This window comes from Hippoglossus hippoglossus, chromosome 14 (genome assembly GCF_009819705.1).
Source record: "Hippoglossus hippoglossus isolate fHipHip1 chromosome 14, fHipHip1.pri, whole genome shotgun sequence".
Classification (NCBI taxonomy): Eukaryota; Metazoa; Chordata; class Actinopteri; order Pleuronectiformes; family Pleuronectidae; genus Hippoglossus; species Hippoglossus hippoglossus.
The window spans coordinates 5,035,697-5,062,743 of NC_047164.1; the positions used below are offsets into that span (position 1 = coordinate 5,035,697).

The window sequence follows — 27,047 nt, forward strand, 5'->3', positions numbered from 1 at the left end:
TTTCTTTTCTTTCGCAGATACCTGGTTCTAATTGGAGATCAACAATTTGCATTTTAACCCAAGTGTCCCAACAAACCAACAAAAACGGTTCACATGATCTCAATTTGAAAACTGGCCTCTCGCGCTGTCTTCCATCTTTCTTTATAGGCTGACGTCAATGTTTATGAGCAGAATTTAAAATGGGCCTCCACTGCATCATAATGATGCTTAACTGACCTTAAGCCCGTGAGGATGGTTTTAAAAGAGAGAGGAGCGTCGTAAATCCGGCCCCTGCGGCTCTCTGAGTTACTGCTCAGGGTTGTTTTTTATGTCCTGATTTACTGCTGTGATCTGTTGCTTTATATCCATGAGGCCACTTCACCTGCGCGCCAGCAGATGACAGCATTCCCCCTGAATTATTTACTGCCGGGCTCTCAGGTGGCAGGAGAAGAGGGGGAGACACAGAGGAACACAGAGAGAGGTTGAGAGAGAGAGAGAGAGGGAGAAATAAATTACGCTCTGCACTTCCAAGAGTCCTCCTCCTCCTCGTTTGTCTTCATTGACAGGCTGTTGACACAGACCTGGCTTATCAGCCCCAGAGACTGTTCATCTCATTGTGATGGATGGGACACACTCACATGTCTGCCACTCTTTCACGCTGGAGTCATAGTCTGGATTTGATTTCGTCTGTGCTCGTATTTACAGTTGAGAGACACATGAACAGGACTTGACAGGTCCGAGGGATTTAAATGTGACGTCTGAGAGGAATTCTACCGATTCCACAAAGAAATATGTTTTTTTTCTTTTGCAAGATATATTTATAATGCAGCTGGGTTCGTGCAACAAGGTGGTCAAAATAAATCCCGTCTAAATTTAGCTCTTCACCGCTTTCCTGACCTTTCCTCCACATGAACTCAGTAATGCTCCATTTTAGCATTTTAAAGATGTCAACAACAGACTCCCTCAGCTGTTTCTCATCTTCTTCTCTGGATCCTTCCTCCTCAATCTCCTTTTCCTCCGTCTCTTCCAGGAGTGAATAAGTATGGATCACAGCCTCTGACCGTCTTACCGGCGGAGCAAACAGACAGATGCCACTATCCCCTTATCTCTGCCCACGTCTCCTTCACCTCCGGCCAAGGTTGCGGACTCCTGTGTTTCGAGGAAAACTGAGGGCGAAACGCACAAGGACGTGAACACAGGTGAAGACAAACATAGTTCTGCAGCAGCGTGGTGTTCAGGTGAGGTCCTCACAGGTTAGGAAGCAGCTGAGAGTCCTGCTCGGCTGTGCAGAAAGCCAAGGTCGGAGTTGTAATCCATGGCCTCATTCATGACGGATTAGATAATGAATAAAAAAAAATACTGCCTTTGGTTTTGATTAAGAATTATGGGGTTAGGAGATTAGAGACAACCAAACGCTATTACATGGGACTGAGCCCAATCCCAGAATTAATCTGAATACCAAAAAGAGAAAAACTCATTACACGAGGAGATTAAGAAAAGCTCGGTCCAATTCTCTCAGGATGCACACAAACCGCCGCGCACAATCCACCGGGGGAAATGTCACAACCAAACCTACGGCTCCAGTCATTTAGAAAGTATTTACATGTTTTATTGCTCGTCCCCCGTTTGAAATGTCACCGCGTTTAGCCGGTAAAAGAAAAGAATCAGAGGTCAGGTACATTATTGAGGATTCGTATCACGATCTAATGTTTGAGGTGCTTCATTGACATTTAGATTTCTTTCCATTTCTCTGTACAGTTTCTAATAAGGCTGGTGACGGTCACACTCTGTTTTTGTGCATTTCCAGGTGTGGATTAGCTCACCATAAAACTCAGGGAAGGACCAGTAGGATTTTTCTGAATCAGGGGCCATAAATGGGGCCACAATTTACACACAGGGGCCAATTATATCTGCAGAATCCAATCGCAATTCCTGATTCAGTAAGGTGCACATTTAAGTCATAAATGTGACTTGTTGGCTTCAAAATGCTTTTCCAGAAGGACACATGCTACACGTCCAGTCCACGGACAGAGCATGGGGCAAGCAGGAGGAAGACTCAAGGGGTAAGAGGAGGACAGGATCCCAGAGAGGGATGAGATGAGGAGGAGGAGGAGGAGAGATTAAACAAGTTGGGTAAGAGGTGGCAGAGAGTCAACGAGCTTCTTCCTCATTATTTTTACCCCGAGGTCAGGTTCAGTGGACAAAAGCAAACCTGAGGAAAAAACGTGGGCAAACTTCTACTTTACCATGAAGCACTGAACACAGTGGATCTGATGTAAGACTCGTCAGTGAAAACATTAACGTCATTACAACATTCGCTTGTTTCGCTGCAAGCTGATGTCAACTTGATGTGTATGTGGGCGCTGGAGCGTCGAGCTGATTGTTCTGCTGCAGGTCCTGATGAGTGGCGTTCACTTCACAGTAGCGTGTGTGTGAGTCAGACGGCGATGATTGCCATGAATGCTTTTTGCATTCCTGCCGCACACGGCTAATTGTGCCGAGAGCATTTTCATTCCTCATTCTGATTACCTGCACCACGGAGGTGAAAGTGCTGCACACGCCGCTGTCAGGTGAAGGATGCGCCTGGTTTAAATGTGTTTGTTTGAGATTGAGTTTAAAACGCAGACAAAACAAGTTAAATGTAGTTTTCATCTAAATCTAACTGTAATTAAATTTTCATAGACATGAAAACCTGACTTTTTATACTTTTTTTCCACTGGCTTCCTCTTCCACAGTGAATCCAATTCAAAGATGAGCACACAAATCAGGATCTAGTGAATCTAAAAGTGGTTTCATAAGGGGACTGTGAGCCTTGTTTGTCTGCTCGCAGATCCAGGATTTTGCGTTTCTTTATCATTCCGACTTGGGGCACAATTACCCAAGGAATAATTCATGGATCGAGATAAAAATAATCTTGCATATTAAGAGGACTGATATCGACAAGTCGGTGTGAAATTTGGTGCAGCTTGATTGAATTTAAGGGATGTATGTGCTCTCCTGAGTGCTATACTAGTTTTTATATTTCTAGTTATTTGTTTTTCTGTATTTTTAGTCTATGTCTCAGGGTTTATGAGCATTGATAAAAGCTCTACATGAATAAATGGTTGTATAATTGTAATTATTGTTAATTGATCATGTTATTGAGCATGTGTTGTATTTATATCGTTGTATCTAGTGATCATAATTCATCATAATCATGAATTGCTTGACATCTGCAGGTAAGTTGTTAAACATCCACGGCAACAACTTCAAGAGAAGCAAAACTCAATGTGGCAGAAGCCTCAGGCTTTTTTCAAACTGGTAAACAGCAACCAGGAAAAAATAACAAGTGGGAACGAGGAAATTGTGTTTTGTCTTTGACCTCCTGAGAATTATAAATTTCTTATTTTGTCATTTCCGTCCTCACGTGTCATCCTTTTTCTGAACGCTTTATTTCATGATCACAGGCGTTTATGTGCAGCTGTGTGTGTGTGTGTGTGTGTGTGTGTGTGTGTGTGTGGTTTGATGTCTGTGACGCTGGCATTTGAAGTTTATAAAACAGCAGGTGTGTTCCTCACTTTCCTTAGAAACATCCTTATCTTTCTTTTTCCACTGGCCAGAGTTTGGCTCAGGACTCGGCTCTGAAGCTACTTTTTGTTACCTGCCAGAGAACAAACACACACACACACACACACACACACACACACACACACACACACACACACACACACACACACACACACACACACACACACACACACACACACACACACACACACACAACCCAGCTGACTATAAACAACAACAAACTGGAAAACTGTTTTTAAAAAAAATGCAAAAATCGCTTTACTCTGAAAATCAGTGAAGTTGTCGTACAATTACACGGTGGGAGTGTCGATAAAAGTTTGCAGATTCAACTCTACAAACTACTCAGGACAGTGAACGACAGCCATGAGGGAACAGTGAAGGATTTTACACAGAGAGAGAGAGAGAGAGAGAGAGAGAGAGAGAGAGAGAGAGAGAGAGAGAGAGAGAGAGAGAGAGAGAGAGAAAGAGAGCTTTCATTCTCCGTCGTCATAACAACAGTATAATGTACAATCCATTCACATTGGGTGTAAACACAGGGGTGATGAGGGAACAACTTGGGCCACAAACAAAGAAATCAAACAGTCTCTGATCTGTGTTCCATTCGTCTTTTAGATCCAAGGCTCAAGTGCTGGAGTCCCGTCTCGCTCCGTCCCTCTGCGACGTGCGTTTGGGTTGACAGATGACGCACGCCGACCTCGCTCCGCTGCGGGGTCGCGACCTCCTCCGGACGCCTTTGTAACACTGCAGCGAGATTCCCAGCTCCTCCATCACGGCGCTAAAGGACACACACTGACAAAGAGAAGCAGGGGAAGGCCTGGGTGAAGGTTTCAACCAAAATCATTGTGAACTTTATGAACTTGGAGGGGAATTATAAGTTACAGCATTAAGAGGAAACAACACTAATTTAGTTCAAAGATAATTAGATTTTGATTTCAGCGCTGCCTGCAGCTGAATGTGAGCAGTCGACGCTCTGAAGGTCCGACCAGAAAAACACCACAAAAGACGAGAGTTGTAAAAAGACACGCAAACTCTGTTGTCTCATCATAAAATCCAATTACACAGACAAAAGATGAAGGACAGTGTCTGCCGTGCAATATCCTAATGCAGGCAGCTACGAATTCATAATATGGTAATTATTTTCAATTACCAAAGAGGCCCTCAGGCTTTATTTGATTTCGCACAATAATAAATGACATTGAACTCATCAATCTTCAGTCATATTTATTTTGTTCTCCTCCGAACGGTGCGCTCACTAAAGTGTGTGTTTTGCATGCGCAGCACCGAGTCGTCCCGTTTTTATCTGCTGGTCTTTGCTTCAGGACCAGAGAAGGTGTCTCTCTTTCATCCTCGGGCTTCGCCTCAGGGTTCTCGAATGAATGTGGCTTCCCGCAGGTTTTCCCACAAACCCCAGCAATCACTCGGTATCAGCAGAGCGCCACACCTGGTATCCTACCGCATGAAAGACTCAGACCTGAAAGACTGAGGGAGAAGCAAAAAAACCAAAGAGTAAATTGCTTTTGGTTTGGGGCTTTTTGTTAGTTTTTTGGACTGTAAACCTAAACCTGATTTATCTAACAGGAGCCAAATCAAGCCTGAACTTTTAATTAACTTCGCCAAGGAGGTTATGTTTTTACCCCCTGTCCGATTGTTTGCGGGTTAATATGTCTGTTTGTTTGGTGGAAGGATGTGGTATGAGTCAGGGAAGAACCCATAACATCTGGGTGCAGGTCCAGATAAGGCAGCAGATCCAGGATTTCTAGGTGTTTTTCACTGTTTTCTCAATAATATTACTTAATGGATCTTGTTGAGAGAAATAAGGCTCATTTACAGGACAAATGCAAATTACAATCTGGATCTAGTGAATGTAAATGTGGTTTTCATGAGGGGATTGTTGGGGCCTTGGCGGATGTATGCACGACCTTCTAATTCATTTACTTTCCTAATAACACACGTAATTATCTTGCAGTCCAATTGTATAAAAAACACTGTTGTTTTGCTCTTTAATTAATTAATTAATGTATTATTGAAGGGCATCCTATTTATCTGGCTCCAGGATTGATGGATGATGGATGGTTGGATAATCCTTTTCATTTCTTTAGCAGTTGACATTATTATCTAATGTGCACTGATTTACATCATTCAATGACAGAAGTATAAAACACTGCTCTTTGTAGTATTTCATGTTTGGCATAACTCAATAAGAGACAGATTTAAAGGCTAGATTGCAAAATCAGTACAGACCTTCAGAGACTCTTTCCCCTCGTAGTCACTTATGAAATGATAACTTTCCTCTTGGCGTTGGATCTGTGTCGGGGGACGCATTAACTCCACAGATTGTCCCATCGCTCTTATCCAAATTCCAGCCAACCAAACCGGGCTAGCAAAGAGCGTAATGAGGAGGAAAATATTCAAATAACTTTTCCCCTATCTTTTGATTTCCCAGAAGGCGTTCAAAGTCAGCTTCTGAAGTGTACACAAACGCCTGCTGAGACTGGAATGAATGAGGCAAAACTTCAGGGCTTGCATTAGAAGGCTACTTATCCAGAGCAAGCAAAAAAAAAAAAGAAAGAAAAACAGCTTAACACCAAGGGAGCCGTGCAGAGCTCTCCACCAGTTATATGAACTGAAAAATACCACGTTTTTCAAAACTGGAATGATTTTGAGATCAAAATAAAACAAATGGGTGTTTGTCTCTTTGATTTACCTGAATATGGGTCAATATTAAATTTATTTAATGTGTTATATAGGTTTTTGTGAGTTAAGCAGCCTAAAGAAGAAGAAATGACAAATCAAAATGATGAACCTGAGCAGAACGTGTCTCCTTTAATGCTATCGGATAAATAAGTGTTGCCTCAATATCACAGGAGCCTTGTTTCAGGATGGGTGTAATGGTCCCAAACCAAAAGAGACCACAAATGGGTTTAACCACATGAAACAGACATTTTGCAGGGAGACAACGTGGGCACCAGGGGCGGGGATCGAAGGTAGAGGTAATGATGGGTGGGATTGACTGAGACAGGTGCAGGTACTGTATAGGGTGGGATTTCCAACAGGGGCACAGAGAGAAGGACACCTGGTTACAAACCTATCGTCTACAGAGTGTGTGTGCTGCTAATGTGCTGCCACGGCTACTCTGTGTCATCGCCCAGCAGCCTGCCGCTCTCCAAATCAGTAGATAAAGAGGTGCCGGTGGAGGCGGTGGACCCACGTCGCTGAAACTGACGGGACTGCACCCCGTAAAAGAAACAAAAGGCCTGGTGGCGGCGTGCAAAGAAACAGGGGGATGGAGAAGAAACACACAAAAGAGATGAATAAAGAAAGAAAAAGACGGCATAAAAGACAAAGATAAAGCAAAGCAAAGAAATTAATCCTGGAAAATGAAGGAAAAGTGCAGTTGTTCATCATGTGGCGCTGCCAAGATTTAACCAAAGTACAATTTCTAGTTTCCTTTAATCCACTCATTTGTCGCCATCACTCGGCCGAAGACGAGCGGCTCCTCATCCCTCACTCACCTCCTCTATGTCTGCGTTCCTCCGGGCCTTGTAGATGAACTCTCCGATGGCCACGAACACAGAGAGGACCAGACCGGCGGCCAGCACGATGAAGATGCCGCCGATGTTCTCCACGCCCAGAGCGTTGGCCTCCTTGTTGTCTTCCTCGGGGCAGCCGTTACCTCGCCACCACTTCTCCTTCATCATGTGCAGCTTCCCTTCCTCCTGCAGCTGAAGGATGGCGATAGTCACTTTGTCCCTGTACGGAGAACCTGGAGAGGAGGAAGGCAATTAGTGTAATGTCATGTGTAGACAAAGCAATTATGGGTTATCACTTGTTTGTCATTTGTGATGAATGCCTTTAAATGCTCTTTCTGTTTAATGTTTTGGAAGCATGAGCATTTTCTCCCTTTGATATTTAGGCCTTGGATGAGAATTGAAAGTATCTAAATGGACTGTATTTACATTACGAGCGGTATTCAACTGTTCCTGCACACATTCGTACAGAGCTTCTACACACAGCATGTTTTCTATTTCACTATTCATACCCCGTCAGGTGCCGTTTGGGGCAAGGACACTTCGGAGCCGGGGATAGAACCAATGACCTTCTGGTAAGTGGACAACCTTCTGTACCACCTGAGTCACAGCCGCACCAGGTGTGACAGGAATCATGAATCTACAAATATCTTCAGAATATAAAATGTCCCATTTGTTGTTTATTATTTTGTAACATTAACCTCTGCACTATATTAAAGATCTGTGTCTTTTCCTGTGTAGATTGTAAAGTACAAGCAAGTAGAAACTATTGTGGGATTTGTGTTTATGGGCCCTATAATCCATATGCTTGACATGACTTAATACAATATACAAGCCAGGATTCAGTTGTATCACAATATGCATCATGTTCACCACAGACCAGGTGAGATGGGAAAGGTGAAGAAGTTATTAAACCATTAAATTAAACCATTTTAAATAGCTTTGATGCAGAGCTTTCTGCCTCTCCACCCTCCAGCTCTAAGCTCCTCAGACCTACAGTGTCTCTTCGATCACACAACCTGCAACTTCCAGGATCACTTGCAGATCAGGTGAGAAAAGAGCTGAACACAGAGGCACTACAGAGCTCCTGTGCTGTGGAGAACATCCTGTAAAATGTACCAACAAGCAAAAAAGTCACAACTGGTACTAAGACACATACAGTCCCTAATAATACCATCGCTGGACTCCTGCAGTCTCCCTCCGGCTAAATATAGTTATTTTTCCAGTTGTTTTAATGCCACATCACCTGACCTGGTTTGAACTATGCTCATGGACATGCAGGTGGTTTCACCAGAGTGACACCAGGGTGGTCGGACACAGTCAGTAACAGATGCATCACAGGTGTCTCCCTCCTTCAGATCACGATCCCTCCTCCTCTTGTAGCTCGGACCAGTAGGAAGAGGAGGCTCCACAGTCAAATGATGGGAGCTGAACCCGGTGCAGCTCAACATGAAACTGGATTACCAACCCGGACCCGGTCAGGACCTGCAGCTCTGCTCTCTGCAGAGGCTCTGGACATTGGCCGTGTGCAGAGCTGATGTTCTTCCATCCTGTGGTGGCGACATCATTATATTCAACACTGCAGAGTGTTTTCTACAGCGGAAGCCGAAGGGGAGAAGGCAACACCAGAATAACGAAGGAAGGTCTCGTTGCTGGTGTGAGAGGAAGTTGAGACTCAGGTGGAGGTTAGTCATTAGATCCTTTGCAGGAAGTTGAATCTGATCAACTCATCGTCAATCAAAAGTTCTGCCACTCAACTTCAACTTTTTAAAAATGTCACAATTTCCTGATAATTGTATTTATAATTGCACTTGTTTGGTTTATATGTTTGCTGGTTTATGTAAAAACTACTGGACTGATTTCCACCAGACATGGTGAAGGGGCGGGGCCTGGACCTGTGGAGAACCCATTCAATTTAGGTGAGGATGAAGATTGAGGTGGACTTTCTTTAACATCACAATTTAGGGCTTTAAAAAAAATGTTTTGCCTTCATTTGACAGGACAGATTTAAGCGTGACAGGGGGAGAGAGAGAGCAAAGGGCAGCAAGTCGGAATCGAACCCTGGCCGCTGCAGAGAGGTTTGAAGCCTCAATATCTTAGGGAAGTTTCCTCCAGTTTCATAAAGTTTTCAGGGAGTAATTTACTGATCTCCATAAAAAAAAAATCTGATCCAAATAAAAATCTAAATCTGGCATGACTTTAATATCTTTATGGGACATAGTCTTACATTGGTTTCATAGGACTATGATTTAGGACGAATAAATCATTTGGGTTGTCAGACCACTACATTTTTCTTTTATACCTCTAGTGTAAGAACAAGACAATCATATGCACAGTGGTTCGGCCTCGGCAGAGCTACGCACCAGTAAAAAACATGGCTCTCACAACCAGCAGCAGGAAGGAGATAAATAAACAAATTACAACATAAAAAAAGACTAAAAAACCTCTAGAGAGGAGAAGAGCAAACAAAAGGCAGACTCAAGATGTTAAGTAGAGCTTCAGTAAACCTCCATGCAAACACGGTCCAGCAGGTTGACTCGCATCCAGCTCCAGTTCTTCAATCCACCAAACTCTCCTGGAACCTCACATGAGCGTTAGCACCGAGCAGCTGGCAGAGCTTCGACATGAAGTGCATTTGCATGTCGAGGAAACACGATAGCGGCTCCGTACCCGACTTCGGAAGAAAGGAAATGCAAATTCCGAATAAATTGAAGTTGGTATCTACGGGACAAAAGCCGGTCCTTTGTGGGAGGTTGTATTTAAATTCGATTCTCGTCACACAATTGTCACAAAGGGCCTTCGGTACATTGTAATATCCTCAGAAGTGCTTGTATGAATGTGATCCGTGCAGGACACTTGTCTACGGCCTCTCCTGACTAACTTAGAGGCTAAACAGGTGCAGTCTACCACAGAGAACAAGCAGTTAATGCTAGAAAGTTTACACAGTTATAAACAGTGTGTCTCAGAGTCAGTGTGTGTTCAAATTAAAAGAATGAATCAATAACATGGACTGTAAATATAAAGATCCAGAAATTCAGCCAGAATATCTCACATATGAACGCTGACGAGGTCCAATCCATAAAACGCACTCAACCCATCGTGAGTCGTAAGTATGAAAACTTTTTATACCCTCAAATAACGAATTAAAACCAAATTTACCAGTAAAGCGAGAAAAACTGAAAACATGACGGCAACCGTTTTAGAGAAACATTTATCTAACATGCACTTTGACTTCAGTTTGGTTCATGTCCCATTTGCTAACATGGAGGAAGCAAGGATTATGACCTATACTGTAGTCAGCCACCAGGAGGCGATTGAGACGTTTTAGCTTCACTTCTAAACTAAGCAACTAAAGAGTCTTGGCTATTCTTTCACTTTTTGTTTAATTTCTGATCCACGACAGTAACAAAACAAAAATATACACTCATGGATCAAGTGTTTGTTGGAGAAGTGAAGAGTAAACCTCTTTCTCGTTCTTCTTACCGATAGGCGTTCCCACCCCGTAGCCCTTGGAGTCTATGAGGCCTCCGATTTGTGTGAGGTTGCAGTTTCTCTGGCTTATGTACTCGATGCTGGTGGACTCCATCAGCATGGCGTAGTCGGTGGTCAGGACGCGCGTGATGCCGTCCTTGTTGTTCTTCACCAACGCCGTGTTCTTCCTGCTGCTCATGAACGCCCACATCTTCTCGTAGGTGGAGATCTTGGATTTCTGCAAAAAAGGAGCCGAAGTGGGTTAAGCAGTGTTTTGCATGCGATGTGTGTTCATGGCTGCGTATATAGTCGCAAACAATGTACTACACTGTATTTTAAGATTCATGGTTTTTTAAGATTCAACTTATTTAGTGTCACACAGGTTAGGAGGACGATCCTGTGAAAAACTTTTGCAGGGAAGCTCCAATAAAGTAGCTGGTGAGTTAGTGAGGTAAGACAGTACGAATACCACTACTAAGTACTAATACTACAATACCTAATAAGTACAAATGAATATGGAAAAACTGTGTAAGGTTGAATAATTGTAAAATGTTGTGAAAGTCATTGTTTTGCAATCATGTATGAAATTCGATCATAACCACATGCACAGTAAGTGCACAACTGGGACTGTGTCTTGGTGTGTGTGTGTGTGTGTGTGTGTGTGTGTGTGTGTGTGTCTCCTTGCACAAAATGGGACAGCTGTGTTCTAAATCTCCTCCAGCTGATTCAATTTGTTCGAGCCATCAACACGGCCTGCTTCCTCCTAGTCGTAATCACTGGCTGCAATCTGGGAGGATAAAGCCCCTCGTGGATCACATCCCGCTGAGCCACCAGGATGCAGCGAGAGCGGGCAGCGGGGGGGGGACAGGGTGTGACAGGGCCTGCCTGAGGACATCAGGGCACTGATACATTATATAATTCAAACTAACAAGTTAACACATGTTTATCTTGGGCACAGACACCCCAAAGGGCAAACAACGAGTGGCCCTGAGTGGCTTCGTCTCCACTTCCCTCCTGATGCATCAGCCTTTCAGCAAAGCTCATTTCTCTGCCTCTGTCTTTAGACTGTTGTGTGTTTTTTCACTGGAGATACAGGATGCATGAGACGTCGAGGGAACTAACGTGTTCCTGGTTTTTATGGAAATCACAGAGTCACACTCACATCTGGTGCTTGAATACAAAAACACAGCTTGACCCTGGGTGACGTCTTTTTTTCATTTGTAAGCTTAAGAAAACATCAAAAGTTTTAATATTTATATATATTTAGACATGTTAACATTCATTTCAGAATGATGTGCTCCTCTGCTTACGATGACTCAAAACAAAGGAATGTAATAAATCTGTATTTATACATCACTGGTGTCGATAACCACTCAAAGCACTTCACAGTTTCATTCATACAGTGCACCTCTGTGCAGCTCTGTGTCCATCACATCACTCACACGCTGCTGGAACACTCGTCAGAGGCAGTTTGGGGTTCAGTGCCTTGCCCAAGGACACTTCAGGACGCAGAAGGAGGAAGACTGGGATCGAACAGCCAACGTTCTGGTTAGTGGACGACCCGCCCTCCACCCTAAACCTACGCTAACTGCTTGCATTTAATAAAAGACAATTATTTGATTGATTAAAATACTTAAACTTAATATGATTGGCCGATATGAGCCTTTCAGAGACAGATCGTATCGGCATTCATATTAATGCTGATATCAAAACCTTTATTTTACACAATAAAGAAGATGTGCATTTATGTTTACATTTTCAAGTTATATATATGTGTTTATGTTTGTGTTTTCTCTTTATTTATAAAGTATGTATATATGTATGTTTGAACAGTGAAATATCAAACCTCAACATCTATTTCCTGGTCATGGGGGTTTGATAATGACATCTTGGGAATTATTGCCAATTCTATTAATATACAGTATATATCAGCCAATTCCTCAGTATTAGAAATGTTGTACTACATAATATAAGTATAAGCATCGGCCTCAGAAATAAAATCCACACAGCTCGGCTCTAGGAAGGAACATTCGGGGGCCTCCAGCATTTTTTACCTTGAAGAAGGTCATGGTGGATCCATCCCTCACTGCCCCATATTCAATCCTGGTCTGCTTGGCCAGGTCGTCTGCGGAGTCAATGGGAGCATCCATTCGTTCCACGGTGAGGAAGGCAGCCAAGTTGGCCGTGTAGGAGGAGATGATGATTAAGGTGAAGAACCACCAGATACCCCCGACTATACGAGTGGACAGAGCCTTAGGCATCAGCTCCGAGCCTGGAACAGCAGTGATAGAGGACAAAAGGTTAAAGAAGAGCTTAAAATGTAAAGGTTTGAGAGAGAGATTAAGGATTAAGGTTGGATGGGGAAGAACAATGTTGATATTATCATGCACAATGGCTGCGTATGTGTAGATCCTCTTTAAATAAAATGTCAATATTCTTCCATATCAAGTACACTGGTTCAAATGGTGCGAATACAGTTGGATTTTCACCTCCGCATAAAAAATGAAACTGTGCAACTCTTCATATGATTATTTTCTTCCTCTGCACAACATGTTCAGAATAAAGAATTGAACAAAAAAGCAAATTGAACAGAACAAAATTAGAAAAGTAAAGAAACTAAGGTAACAAACAAAGGAAATCTAAATATAAAGCAATTTGAGTGAACGTTGAAAAATATATAAAAGTGAAACATTATAATAAGTAACATGATTTATGTTTTTCTTCTCTGTGCAGAGAAAGTGGAAATTAAAAAAGATTAATGTAAGTGAAGAATGAAGTTGCCACATTTAATGTGCCAGGTTTTGTGCCAATTTTTATAGCTTCTCAGTTTGTGAAAATGATTAATTACACCTCAGATTCTCAGGAGTTTAACAGGCATTTAATGTGTCTAAGGATGCAGTTCCACAGAAAGCTCAAATACATATGCGGAATATGAAATACAACATAGTTGGAACCTGGTTTACGGATCAGAAATCAAAATGAAGAAAACGCAGAGGCTCCTGCTTCATCAATAACAGCTTCACTCTCTCGTCTCGTCATTCATCAAAACCGATGCGTTTCTGAGGAGCTGACAAACTTGACAAATGTGGCCTGCCTTCAGCAAAATCACAACATTTCATCAGCACTGCCATTTTCGTTGTGCAGTGGTGTTGTCGGTCAGTTTATCAAACTGATCCTGCACAAATCTCCTGCCTGGAGGGAGGTCAAGTCCACGTGAACCGCGACACGACTCCGCTCGCAGCGTTCGGTCGCAACTCAGGGGGACTGAATCCAGGCTAAACGCAGAGGGCAGAATACAGGAGGCCAATATTGGTGTTTTGAAATAAAAAGCTTAGAGAAGAGTTTTCAAAGTCAGGACAGTTTTTACTGCTGCACAGAGACGTCAATAGACTCTACAGCTCGATGGGAACACTTTAAACTTGCAATAACAAATTTTTCTTTCTGACCTCATGACCAGCGGGAGTCTCCTTTGGAGAAATAAAACAGAAAATGCTCCTGGCTTCATCCTAGAGGGGATGGACAAACTAATTTATATTACTTTAGCAACCCTGTTCACATACAAGTAGTCAATATTAAAATATTGATTATTATGTTACTTCAAGCGGGTTAATGCAAGTAAAGCTCCCACAACAAGGGCAGGATGATTACATTTGTCATCACCAGGCATTCTATTGGTTGGGGAATGTTTACAGACTTTTTAGACAAACAAAATCCAATTGCAGGAGAAAAAAAGAGCTCAAGGAGAAGAGCTGGAGCACAGGAAATCTGTCCGAGCAACAAAACATCTGAGCACAAGCAAAACTGAGTAAAAAAGCAGAACAAAATATGAACGTGAAATCAATAAATCCTGCTCTAGATCTGAAACGCCAAGCTCTAGAATAAAGAAAAACACACAGATTATAATCTCTTTAAGTGTGAGTTCGATACCTTGCCGCATGAGCGCTCCGACGCCAAACCAGAAACTGTTGAGTAAAGTGAAATTGTTCTGTATCAGAGTCGAGGACGGGTTGCACGGATGTGGGTTGTACCACTCGTACGGGGTAAACCTGCAAGACAACAAAAGAAGAAGACTGAATATTTCATTTCTTCTTCTTCTCATCACAGGTATCAGTCCGTCCTCTCACCTGGCGATGACGAAGAGCACACAGCTGACTCCCGTGCAGGCCAGCAGCACGTACATCCAGATGTCCGGAGACAGCGGATTGAGGAAGGAGAACACGCCCGGGTTGGTGCCGTTGGGTTTGCGGTACAGGATGCTGATGCCCAAGGTCATGAAGGGCTTGGAGAAGTCGATGGACTTCTCTCTGACGTAGGTGATGGTCAGAGGGGCCACGGCGAGGTCCGCAACCTGGAAACCCCAGAGACACAGTCCAAGTATTTGTTTTCCGTTTTTCTAACAATCGTACTACCATCAATATCCCAACAGCAAATATTAAACCTTGTTAAAAGATGTTCTTCTCTAATTAACGGAGGGAAATTTGAGATTTTTAATTTGCAGGACGAGTGATTAAGTAAATAAGAGCAAAGCAGAGAACATTTAATCAGTCATAGTGAACGAATTTCAGTGTTTTCATTCATTACCTATAACCAACAGACTAGTTTATAGCCCGAGGCTGCAACAGGTGCAAACGACCATTGATTAAACTGTCGCTCCTGAATCTACTGCTCTATAAAGACATTGCTCTCAAACTGGATCTGTTACCACCTGCAAACTCAATAACAGACAACTTTTCTCTCGATTATGTGTCAGTTCAGTGAAATCACAGTTTGTCTTCATTTTTCCAGAGAGATGACTCATGGGAATAGATGTTTTTTTCTAATCTGTATTCAAGAGCGTGGTCTTTCAGTTTTAAGAGCAGTGTGAGCGCGAGGAGAAGAGCTGGAGCCGGAGCGCGGGGGAAATCTGTCCGAGCAACAAAATATCAGAGTGTGAGCGCACAGTTTGAGCTCAAGCAGAAATACCATTTCCTTGAATAAAGATTAGAATAAAATAAGTAATAAAAGGTACTTTTTAGTGGACTGTCGCAGTTGCCCCACAGGACAATCTACTGGACTGATTTCAATAGTATTTGTAAGCACCATTAATTTACACATCTACAATAATAAACATATGGTCCAGTTGGAAATTGCTGGAATTCCCCTTTAAGTACTTAAAGATAACTTTGACTCTATCTCATTTCAGATGAAGATATCATACATTTCGTTTTTAACTGTGAACTCACGTGGTCGATGAGCTCTCGGACCATCCCGTTCCACTCTCCCTTGTCATTCTGGGCGCCGTATTTCCCATCAGCCACCAGTCTGACCTCGTACGTGAAACCCAGGATGTTGGAGAGCTCTTTGAGCAGGTCCAGACAGTAGCCCTCGAAACGATCGTTGCCAACGAGCTCCTTGTCGGACTTTTTATACATCACATATGGATTTTCCTGCACAGCAAAGAACACGCTGAACTTAAATCCATACGAAACACATGTTAGAGACAGAGGATGTTACAATTTGTCTCTAAACATCAGTTAGAAGCAGGTGAATTGCGAGAATTAAGCTTGAAATATGTGTTATTTTCTAATCCTTAGCAACCGTTTTCCACAGCTCAACACCACCTATTGTTTCCCTCTCTTCTCTAAGTGCGTCTTCCTCTTATGTCCTTCTATCTGCACTCTACCCATCCCCATATGTCCTCCTCTTCCTCCTCCTCTCCGAGCTGCCCTCTGTGTAACCTCCCTCCTCCCTCCTCCCTCCTCCTCACCAGAATCGTGGTGACGATGAGGGTCCTGTTGGCCAGAGAGTCGGTCACGTTGTTATTCTTGTCTCTGCTGGACTTCTCCGTCAGGTTCATCCCCTTGTACGAGTTCCACACAGCGATCTGGAGAGAACAGCGAGCAGGACCACAGGAGGTTACGTTTGACACCAGCTACTGGAGTCACCATGGAGGACTTTGATTAAAGCCATGTTTGTATCATCTCTAGCACTTGCTGCTGTTAACGGGAAGAAGCTGATTGAATATTCTAATTATTTTTCATACCAGAGACTTGAAGTCTTCACGGGAAACTTGAAACTGCTCCAATACTCTTTTCACATTAATCGTATTTTCTGATTCGTCGAACAGAAGTGTAAAGGTTAGAAAAGACCCGACTCCTCCTGGCTCCTTTTCAACCTTCTGCTCCGTTCACTGTTCATTTCCCTTTCGCTCGGCTTTGCTCTGATGATTCTGGGCAAAGCGCCGAAAACTTAATTTTATGTAGAGTCAATATAAAGAGTCTAAACAATAAAAGTGTGTGTGTGTGTGGGGGGGGGGGGGGGTGGGGGGGAAACATTTCTTTCTGATGAACTATTGCTTTAGATTGGCTTCTGGTGGCCTCTATATTTTATTATATTTTAATAGGAGCAATTCACAATTTTTAATCCGTCTGTAATTTTTTAAGCTAAATGCCAAACGTATTGTTATGAGGGTTTTCTTATTTGGCTCTTATGTGATAATACATCAATCAAATGATCAAATTAGGTTTAGTTGCACATAATCTCAATAAACAGATGCCTACTGTGAATGAATGTGAATGTTTCTAGTTTGACCAATCACAGAACAGTGGGTGTGGAGAGGAGCAGCATCAGTGGCTGACTTTTAAATTTATCTGCATTCACATGTGGATGGTTGTTAATCAGGCAAAATGTCGCAAGTTGTGAAAAAATGCGTTCGTAGACTCAAGTCTCATGTTGCTAGTCGGACTTTGCCGCCAACTGAAGACGGACACTCGGCCCGCTTACGACACCATGAACCCCAAAAGGCAAATTCCTTACAGAAAGATTGAGCAGCTCTACTTCAGTACGATGATGAGTAGTTAGAAATCACACAGGCAGGGACAGTTTGAGGGAGGAAGAGCAGGATCAGGGGTAAACAGAAGACAACATTGGCGTTTGACCTCCGCGCCGCCACAGTAAGAGCGACTGAGAGTGTCCGGTTCAATCGTATAATCCGGACAGTTAGCAGATTAGGGCAGGGCGTCTGGCAGCTGGATTTTTGACCCTTTCAAATCTCCTCACTGGTTAAAAGCCGAGCAAACGTCAAGTGGGCTCACGACGCTGATGCGATAGAGTTAAGGGCATTAAACGATCAGGGTTCATCGTTAGCAGAGCTGAAGCGGCACAAGCGAGCGAGAGCAGATTTCCTACTTCTGCTGCTCAGTCTGTGAACATGAGGTAATGAGCGTGTATTTTTAGTCAGAAGCAGCAGCGTGCACGTCAGGGGAAGAGGGGCCGAGCGAATCGGTTCCTCTTATTAAACGAAGCTGAGGTGCAATCTTTATTTTTCATAGTTTATTTTTACCAGAAAGAGCCATGTGGGATTACCTATCGGAGGAGATAACATGCTTTTCACTCCTCATTATCTTCCCCTGTTCGCCCGGTCACACGGATAGAAAACGCTCTCACTTATAAACTCGCTAAAAGCACATTATATCTCCTCTGTGGTACTTTTGCGAGGGGTCCCCTCTTTGCAGGAGTCCATAAATCTGTCTTATCTCTGGACACAGCAGATGAGCAACACAGTGAATGGGGCTGGACTTAATTAATTGTATTGTCCTCAATCTCAAAGATAAATGGACAAAGTAAGAACAATATTTTTCGGAGGACTGGTTCCAGCCTCTGCAGCTTCACGTAATCGAGCTCATGTTGTAGAACTGTTACTATTTTGGGAAATATCCTCCTCTGTGTGAAATATCACCTGCACGATTATACAGACTGAAGTTTAAGTTATAAAACTGGCCAAGCCAATGAAATCAAGGCTAAAATACAACCCAGGACAACTGCATGGCATCCAGTCATCATCTTCTAAATCCCTCAGTCATGGATTTACTGTGCCATCCCTGCAAATTTATCGTGTGCACCAGCGAAGCTCCCGACAACAAAGTGTGCTATAAAAACTGACAGCGATTCTCTCTCTCATGCGCTGGGAGTTTATTGTTATCTGTGAATCCTAAAGCGCTTCTCCATCCAGAACCAAATCGGCCTGGAAGAGCGTTACCGCCGAGCAGCAGACACAGGGAGCCGGGCCAAGAGAGCTGAGAGGGGAAGAGGAAAAAACGTATTTCTGGAAAGTCAACAACTTTAAGAGAAAATAATTTATTCCCCCGGAGACTTTCACTTTGTTTAGTCCCATCGTGCTCTTCAGAGAGTATTTAACACTCCAGTGCCCAAGAACTAACACGAGTGCTACGGACTGATAATTCATTTTTTTTTCCTACTGATGTGGTTTTCCCTCTGAGGCGACGGTTTCCAGGGCTAAAAGCACTGAATGGAATTAAAATTACAGTATAAATCACTGCTTCTGCACCTTGACAGCTGCCGTCTGACTTCACATCCCGTCTGCCTGACGAAGGAGAAGAGGAAGTGTCGGTCTGACGGGAGGAATGAAGTCAACACTCTTCAACGCTATTATTCATCATTAATTTTCAAGGTGATAAACAAAGCGAAACAAACTATTTGGCATTTAAGTGTTTAAATTAAATGAAGCCAAGAACAGAGCTATTGTTTGACTTTGCCGTTACACTCTGACAAAGGAATAACGATTTAATTTATTGGGATTGATTTAACGAGTGCACTGCTTGTGTTTAAGCGTTTTAAACCTGCCTGTGTTTGGCTTGTGTTGATGGCTTTTCTTTCTGAAGTCACTGGCAGTATACAGGGAGCAACAAGTAAAGACCGACTGCAGGACTCAGTCCTCAGAGCCCTGAAGCTGCTCCACTGCAGCTGCTCAAAGAGCTGTTCACCTGTTTATTCATTTATCATATTTAAAATGCATTAATATCGACAAATCACGTGTCTACATTGCACCAAATTGACCCTGAACAATACACATGCCAAGTGAGATGCCGATAACATAAACACTTCTCCAGATACACAAGCCTCAAACAGACAGAGTTTTTTCCAGAATTAATGGAGAAATGCATATATTTAACAGCTAAATTGGAGCAAGCACTGAACTTGTGTGTCAATCAAAGGAAAACAAAGCCAATCTGCTCCTCTCACGACAAATCTCGATCCTTGAAGCTGTCGTCTCCTCTGCAAACTGGATCCCTCTCGGCCGCAATTAAAACACTGCCGGCCTGTCATTTCCACGGAGCCAGTGAGAGTGAAGCACATTAAAGGAAGTGGACTGACACGTCTGTGCAGAAGTGAAGGATCTGCAGGATCATTTGTTTCCTTCTTATTACTCACAGCCACCTGCTGCAGAAACAAGACACCAAGTGAAGCTGCAGGATTTGCAAACGGAGGAATCGCTGTGTCTATACTTAAACCAAGAGATTTCAGAGTTTCCTTTTCTACTGCTGCAAAAGTTCTGACAAGTTGTCAGAGCCGTGGCTGCACTCAAACACGGGGAAAAAACAGGAAAATGTCAAATACAGAACGTGGCAGTGCTGTACACAAAATCAGTGGAGAGAAACAAGGTTGACAAGCCAAGGAGCGGGGGGGAGCATGAGGCATACAGAGTGAGAGCAGAGGGGGGGAGGACGAGGAGGAAAGAGCAAACACCCGGACCAAACGAGGCACTGGCACAAACCTTGATCCACCTCTTTGTGAGGCGACTTCCGCCGTCCATGATACCCTTTAGACAAAAGTGAGGAGGCCGACGTGAAGCACAGACAGCGTGGAGAGAAATAATCAGATGTTGCAGCGTTATTAATATTCATGAATGAAATCAAAACCAGACAATTAATGTGTGGATGGACAATGGGAAACAAAATCTACATAGTAACACACACACACACGCCTTAATGGAAAGACTCAGCCGGCGTGGAAGCAGCATGAGAGTGGTGTAATTGGCTATTCGAGGCCTCTGCGCTCACCCTGGCAGTGCCGTCCTCTTTGAGGCTGATGATGTCCAAATCAAAGTCTCTCCTCAGGCCATCTGTCTTATTAAGAACAATGTGCCCTGTCAGTCCGTCCCACTGTGCCTGCAGAGAGGAGAGGCAGAGGAAGAGAGGAGTCTCAGATGCCGTGTGAGTTATTGGTGTTCGCCGAGCCTCAGTGGAGCTTTGGGAACAGAGAGAAGTGTGGGTGATGAAGGCAGAGAGAAGCCAGACGGCTGTGAGAGCCACAGGATCACGTCAGGTGAAGACTGGAGGATGTGGTGAAATCAATCAGCCAATCGCAGCTGACATTGGGCGAGAGGCGAAGAACAATGTGCACAGGTCCTACATACAGAAGTTCTCACATTCAAACCTTCAGACAATTTAGAGTCTCCAATTAATCTATTAACCTATGTCTTATAGGAGAATCCTCTCACACACAGTGAGAACATGCAGTTTTAACACAGTAAGGCCCAGGATTCAAACCGGGAACCTTCTTCCTGCACAACTGTGTCGTTCCATTCGGAACAAATACCTTCGCTTTATATCCTGCACAAAGTAACAAATTTCTATCCTGCCTCATTTCATGTAATAAATATCAACATTTTATTGAACTTTATGCTTATTAATGAAGCGTATTTTCATTATTTTGGGTTTATTTCGTATAACTTGCACAAATGTGAATAAAAAGTTAATTCTTCTTTTGATAATGTCTGAGATGGAGCAGGGGAGAGATCCCTGTGCAGACACGAGCAGAGCTACGCTGCACTAAGTAACAACCCACATTTATGCACTGCTGCAGACCAGCGTCCCCCTTGAACCTCTTGAACCTGAAAAAGTGTTAAAATGCTTGTGGCTGTTACAAAGTCGTGGACATGGCTCGAGGAGAAGAAAGTTTTAATTGCACACTTGTTGAGAAAAATAACTTTTCTCAGGCTCTACTTATCCTGGACAGCAGAGTTTGTGATGAGAGGAAACTCGTGAGGAAATTGAAGTGAAGAAACGCTTCATGTTGTGAAGACATGATGAACTTGTTGAAGGAAAGTCAGTCAGAAAATAAGTTTTTGCAGCTGTTGACACTTTTAAGATTTAAAATCCTGTTTTCACTCATGAAAGGATAAACACTGAATAACAAGAGATCAAAAAAAATCTAATTCAGCTCATTTTTCTCACAGAAACGCCAAATATTTTTAACTGCAGTCACCAGAAGAAAGAGAGAATGCACAGGTTAAAGTGCCCAATATTTAATTTGGCTTGTTAAATGAAAGCTTCGCCTCTCTCTCTCTCTCTCTCTCTCTCTCTCTCTCTCTCTCTCTCTCTCTCTCTCTCTCTCTCTCTCTCGTCAGAATTGGGTTTTAATTGAGTGCTGTGTGAGATATTTTACTGCTGCTTGCAATCAAAAGGCCTCTTATCTGGTGATGAATAGCACAGGAGGACAGATGCATCAAAGGACGCGCAGCGGCAAACAAAAACGAAAAAAAGCTGGAGGAGCAGAGCGAGAGAGGGAGGGAGAGGCAAAGCAAAAGAAAGAGAGAAAGAGAGGGAGAGAGAGAGAGAGAGACGGAGGGCAGGGTGGCGGTTGGGGAGATGAGGGGGGGGGGGGGGGGGGGGGGGGGGGGGGGGGGGGGGGGGGGTGAGGGGATTGAATGATAATGTTCCGTCTCCATGGCAGGCAACGGTCGTCCGCGGGATTTAAGACTTAAGAGATCAAAACACTCGTGCATCAAAGGCCTCATTTCTGTCTGTAGGCATCCAGTCTGACAGCGGAGGCAGGCCGCAAGCTTCCAGCTCATCACTACATAAATACCATATATTTTCCTGTTGTGTACTTTCAGAGGGGGACCCGTAAAGTAACAAATCACGAGAAACGATCTGACAGTTGTTCGACAGGCGAAGCGTTGAGCGGGGAGATGCTTGTGAAGCCCCTTTTCAAAAGCAACGCCATCCGAAAAACATGGCGGTGAAGTTATCGCCGCGGATGTAACGTGGTTTGTGGATCCCTCTGAGATTCCACCCACACTGACCTCTTTGAAGAGGTTCATGAAGCGCGGCCCGAAGCGCCAGGGCTTGTGGCGGTGACACTGCAGGGAGCTGACGGTCATCTGAGTGGCTCGCTGGGACGCGACGGCGACCATGAACACGGCGTCGTACATCAAGGCTGCGTCTGTCTGCGGAGGGGGAGGAAGACGTTGTTAGGGTTTCTTCAATCAAAAGCGCTCAAGGCATCTCATAGAAAAGAAATATTAATAGAGTAATTCATAGAGGAGTAAACAATGACAATTATCGTTGTGTGAACCTGTGTCTGCACATTGTTGTCTTTTGTGTATGTGTGTCAGCAATCCCCCAATTCCAGTTCTGTTTCATCTTCAGTCTGACACCTCAGAGCTCTGAATCACACCCGCCCACTGACGGGACTGACTTCTACCCTCCTCATCAGTCTCTTTCTTTTCCTCCTGCTCATCATGAAGTTCCTCTGGATACCCTTCATCGACCTCTTTGTCTTCCTCTCGCTCCTCCTCTTCCACCTCCCTGATTTTCAGGTTCTGCCTGAGCAGGAGTGCAGGTTTTTCATGCATCTCTCGGAAGCAGAAGTCCACGTAGGAGGAAGATGAGTTTTCCAGAGGAAACTCTTCGTCATCTTCACTGTACTTGCTTTTTCTTTAAGATCTCATTATTATTTATTGAGAAATTCAGCTCCCCCCCAGTCAAATCCTCTCCAAAAGTTAACAAGGTCTCCCTTCGCCCACACCACACCCTTCCACAAAGTTCCAATAAAATAGGTTCAGTAGTTTTTACGTTATCCTGCTGACAATCCCACAAACGGCAATAAAAACCTAACCTCCTCCCAGGTGGTGACATCAAGACACTTACAGTCATGACTCCGTCCATCAGGCCGATCTCTTGCTTGGGACCCTGCAGTCTCTCCATGGCCCACTTGTCCATGGTGGACGCCACCCATGGGTCGTCTATGTTCAGCAGTCTGAACCCTGTCATGTTGACGCCGCTGTAGCGATACGGCTCCAGGTCGAGTGCGAACAGATCCTGCAAAGAGAGAGAGGAGATGGACGTGAGGAGCAGGTGGTGAAGGTAGAGCAGAGTGTGATTCTGTATATATATATATATATATATTTATAAAGAGATAAAAACAGTCTGTCACGTTCTCAGCCTTTTTACTGTTGATGAATCACGTCAACATTTGTAGCCGTGAATTTACGAAGCCCGTTAGAGGACAAACGAGCTCCCAGACGACGAGCTCGGTTTTACTGTTACGCGCAAACACTACGTCTCTTATCTCCCGTGAAACAACAGTCGCACATTTTCCTGACTCACCAAAGTTGTGAAGAAGAAATGGTAGTACTCCGTCATCATGCCCATTGATGAAAGCTGCAAAATGAAAAGAGGAAATTAAACGTTTAAGGAAAATGTCCGGCCACATTGTGGAGTTTCTCTGCAGCGTCATTTCTCTTTTGCATTATTTTATATTATATTGAGTGAAGGGAGCCACTTTGCACTAATAAGTAAAGCACTCAAAATATTGATGAATTTCACTTAGCAGCTGAATAAATAAAAAGCTTCATTTAAGTTTAATCCTTTCTAATTGTCTCTTTTTACAATGACAAAAAAAAAAAAAATCAAATGTCTGTTAATGTCATAAATCAGCCACTGAAGGAGAATGAGTTGAGCACCATTTAAAATCCTGACACTTAAGAGGAAGTGCTATTTCATCCTGAAGAGCCTATTCAACAACTTCTCTTTATCATGTCCTTTAATGGCTCCTATTTAAATCACAATGAAAGCCTTAGTAAACAAGGTAATAGGCTCCGTAAGATTTACTGCGACATAAAAAGACTTTGTGTTGCAGGAATCGTGAAACGTGTCGTCCCCGAAGACGCATAAACATGTTGTAAATCCGTGGAACTAAAAAGTTGCTGAGATAAATCTTCGTGCAAACCTGCTTGAGGAGCTCCGCAGCCATTCGATAGGAGCAGTCGAAGAGAATGAAGAACTCCTTGTCTTTCTTCAGCTCCTTGAGCAGCGGCCGGGCGTCCTGGTTGCCCGGCGTGAGCTGCCGGATCTTGATCTTCAGGTTGAGCTTCGCGGGAGCTTTGATCAACTCCTGCATCCGCATCAGACCTGGAAGAGAAGCACAGTCGGACAGTTTTGTCCTCTGACACGTTTGTTCAACAAGGGGAGAGGCAGAGACAGGAGAAGAGCTCCAGCTTCCTCCAACAGTCCAAAGACATGGAGACTCTGAATTGGCCGTTTTCAGAACTGACCGTCGGAGAATGTTGGCGGAATTGGGTCTGGACTTTCTCTGGAGTTCACACATGTAAAACACAGCAGCAAGAGATTCTCCCCTCAACACAGAGGTGGTGGAGATCACATGTTTTTGTTTACAGCACATCGACACCGGCATCAGCTCTCATCGGTAACAGCTCTCTTGACATCTTCGTCAGTGTCTTCTACACGTGTGGCTCCTCTTTTTCATCCTGAGATATATTGCGTCTGTCACGTGATAGAAACATCATCGCCCACTCGCTTGCTGTGACTCCTGCGGAGGACCTCCTGCTGTGTTCTCACATCGGCCCCTTCGGACTCTCTGCTGACTTTTTACCGGGGGGGGCGGCCGCAGAAAATCCGGAGCCTCTCAGTCGGACATTTGTGTTCGCACATAGAGCCTCTCTGGAGAATGTCCAGAGGATCTCAAGAGGATCTCAGTGGATGTCTGAAAGCAGCTAATGTTCAGGATGTACCTCGTCATGTCTCAGCTTGGCCCCACTTCCCCCTGTGACCCTCAAAGGTTGGATGGATGGATGGATAAATGGATGGATGGCAAAGGTTCAATGTCTTGCTCAAGGACAATTCAGCGCGTGCTTGAATGACTCTTATCTTCTCGCTTATCTTCTGGCATCTTCTTCTTTGTGTTTTAATCTCCTCAAAGACAAACAAACACCTTTATTGTGCAGCCCGTGCACATAAGACTCTGTACCTGTGTGTGTGTGTGTGTAAGTGTGTAAGTGTGTGTGTGTGTGTGCGTTACAGTGTGTAAATTGTGCAGGTGTGTGCCTTCGGTGACATTTAAAAAGAGTACATTTCTGATCAAAAATAAAAAAGCATGAAAAGGAAGAAATCCATAAACTATGACATTTCAGCTGCAGCGGTTTCACACTCCTCCAGGTCGTGGGCGGGAACTCTCTGTGGGACGCTGCTGGATTTGGAGGGCGTCAGAGTTGTGGTTGGGATCTCAGCGGTTTCAAGTCCGAGGGCAGGAACGCTGGCAGCTGATTGATATGAGGGAGCGGTGCCCTGCAGCAGATTGGGTTCAGCAGCCAGCGTGAGGAGGAGGAGGATGGTGACGGACGGCAGGATTGTGCATCTTGTGAGTAATTAGAACCGCGACATATGAATATATTAAGGAAAACACAAAGGCTGCACGTTTGACTTCTTCTCCCCATCGTTTCTTCACTTCAAATGTCATGCAGTGTTATTGTTGATATCCAGCCATGCACTGGGGAATAAAATCAATACCAACATATACAGATGATGATAAAACGAGGGGCCCGATACCTGTGCTGTCCTCGTAGACCACCGTCAGCTTCCTCCACTTGAAGAACGTGACCACGTCCAGGATGGCCCTGGCGATGGCGGTGTACTCGGGGAACAGGTTGATGAAGAACGTGTCTTTGTTGTCCACTGACGGGTGTTTCCAGCGGGTCTGGATGTGCGGGACCTCCAGGGCGTTGCAGATGGACTGGACGGCGCTGACCGAGGAGCTGTGGGAGGGGCCGAACACCGCCACCACCCCGAGAGCCAGCTGGTCACACACTGGAGGAGGAGAACGACTCAGAGTCAGAAGTTCAATGATCACAAGGCTGTGGGAATTAAATAGGTCGGATAGTTTCACAACCATATTCACCTCCACCTCCTCACTTGAGTAACGTTAACTGTAGCGTGGTTTTAAGGGTCATTTGGATTTGAGGTTAACTGAAGTATATTTCCTTTTTACCACTGGTTAAATATAAAGAAGTACAATTTAAGTACTGCACTTAAGTACAAATTTGAAGGCACCAGTACTTCACTTGAGTATTAAGAAAATCCTTTCAGGCAATATTTTAAGTATTAAGTGTTTTATTTTCTTAAAGCACCTTTAGTTTCAGTCAGTTGTTTAATATTGATAATTTTGTGTTAAATAGATTTTTCATAAAAAAGAAAAAAAACAATGTTAAAGTCATGGGAGGCATTTGTCTGCATAATGACGACTTAAACTTTTAATGCTTTAATTACATTCTCCTAATTATAATTCACATTTACTTAAGTACTTTATTACTTTTACTTTAAATTTAATATTTAACTTTTTGCTAAATTTGTCAAGTTTCAGTGAATCCATCACTCTTAGTATTAAAATACAACATATACTTTGTTTACTAAATTATAAACTTAACAAAAACATAAATGAATACATCAGTTTGAGAGATGAAATTGATCCCTAACTAAGATGTACTTTCTTATTGATCTGCACCTGTGAGGATATTAATAGGTGTTTATTAATTCACAGTACTAATCTACACACTGCCTCCACCCACAAGAGGAGTCGTACACCTGCTACATTATAATGTGTTATAAATGATTTATTTAAAGGTAAATATGCTGTTTTATTTGG

At 43.6% G+C, this 27,047-nt stretch overlaps 1 protein-coding gene across 2 annotated transcripts in view; it reads right to left on the reverse strand.

Annotated features, from left to right (window-relative positions):
* Positions 1–3,805: 3,805 nt before the first annotated feature.
* Positions 3,806–27,047, reverse strand: part of grik1a (glutamate receptor, ionotropic, kainate 1a) — a 35,183-nt gene continuing 11,941 nt past the window's right edge. Inside the window, exons 3-17 of one of the 2 annotated variants that reach the window (XM_034606352.1) lie at positions 25,955–26,212; positions 24,339–24,520; positions 23,717–23,770; positions 23,258–23,428; positions 22,411–22,554; positions 20,384–20,491; positions 20,098–20,142; positions 16,291–16,407; positions 15,767–15,970; positions 14,669–14,892; positions 14,472–14,590; positions 12,599–12,816; positions 10,557–10,782; positions 7,059–7,309; positions 3,806–4,335 (exon numbers count right to left, since the gene is read on the reverse strand). In XM_034606352.1, the coding sequence (XP_034462243.1) occupies positions 4,168–4,335; positions 7,059–7,309; positions 10,557–10,782; positions 12,599–12,816; positions 14,472–14,590; positions 14,669–14,892; positions 15,767–15,970; positions 16,291–16,407; positions 20,098–20,142; positions 20,384–20,491; positions 22,411–22,554; positions 23,258–23,428; positions 23,717–23,770; positions 24,339–24,520; positions 25,955–26,212 (2,489 nt within the window). In that variant the 3' untranslated portion in view covers positions 3,806–4,167. The remainder of the gene's footprint in view (positions 4,336–7,058; positions 7,310–10,556; positions 10,783–12,598; positions 12,817–14,471; positions 14,591–14,668; positions 14,893–15,766; positions 15,971–16,290; positions 16,408–20,097; positions 20,143–20,383; positions 20,492–22,410; positions 22,555–23,257; positions 23,429–23,716; positions 23,771–24,338; positions 24,521–25,954; positions 26,213–27,047) is intronic. The other variant, XM_034606353.1, reaches the window with a different exon arrangement.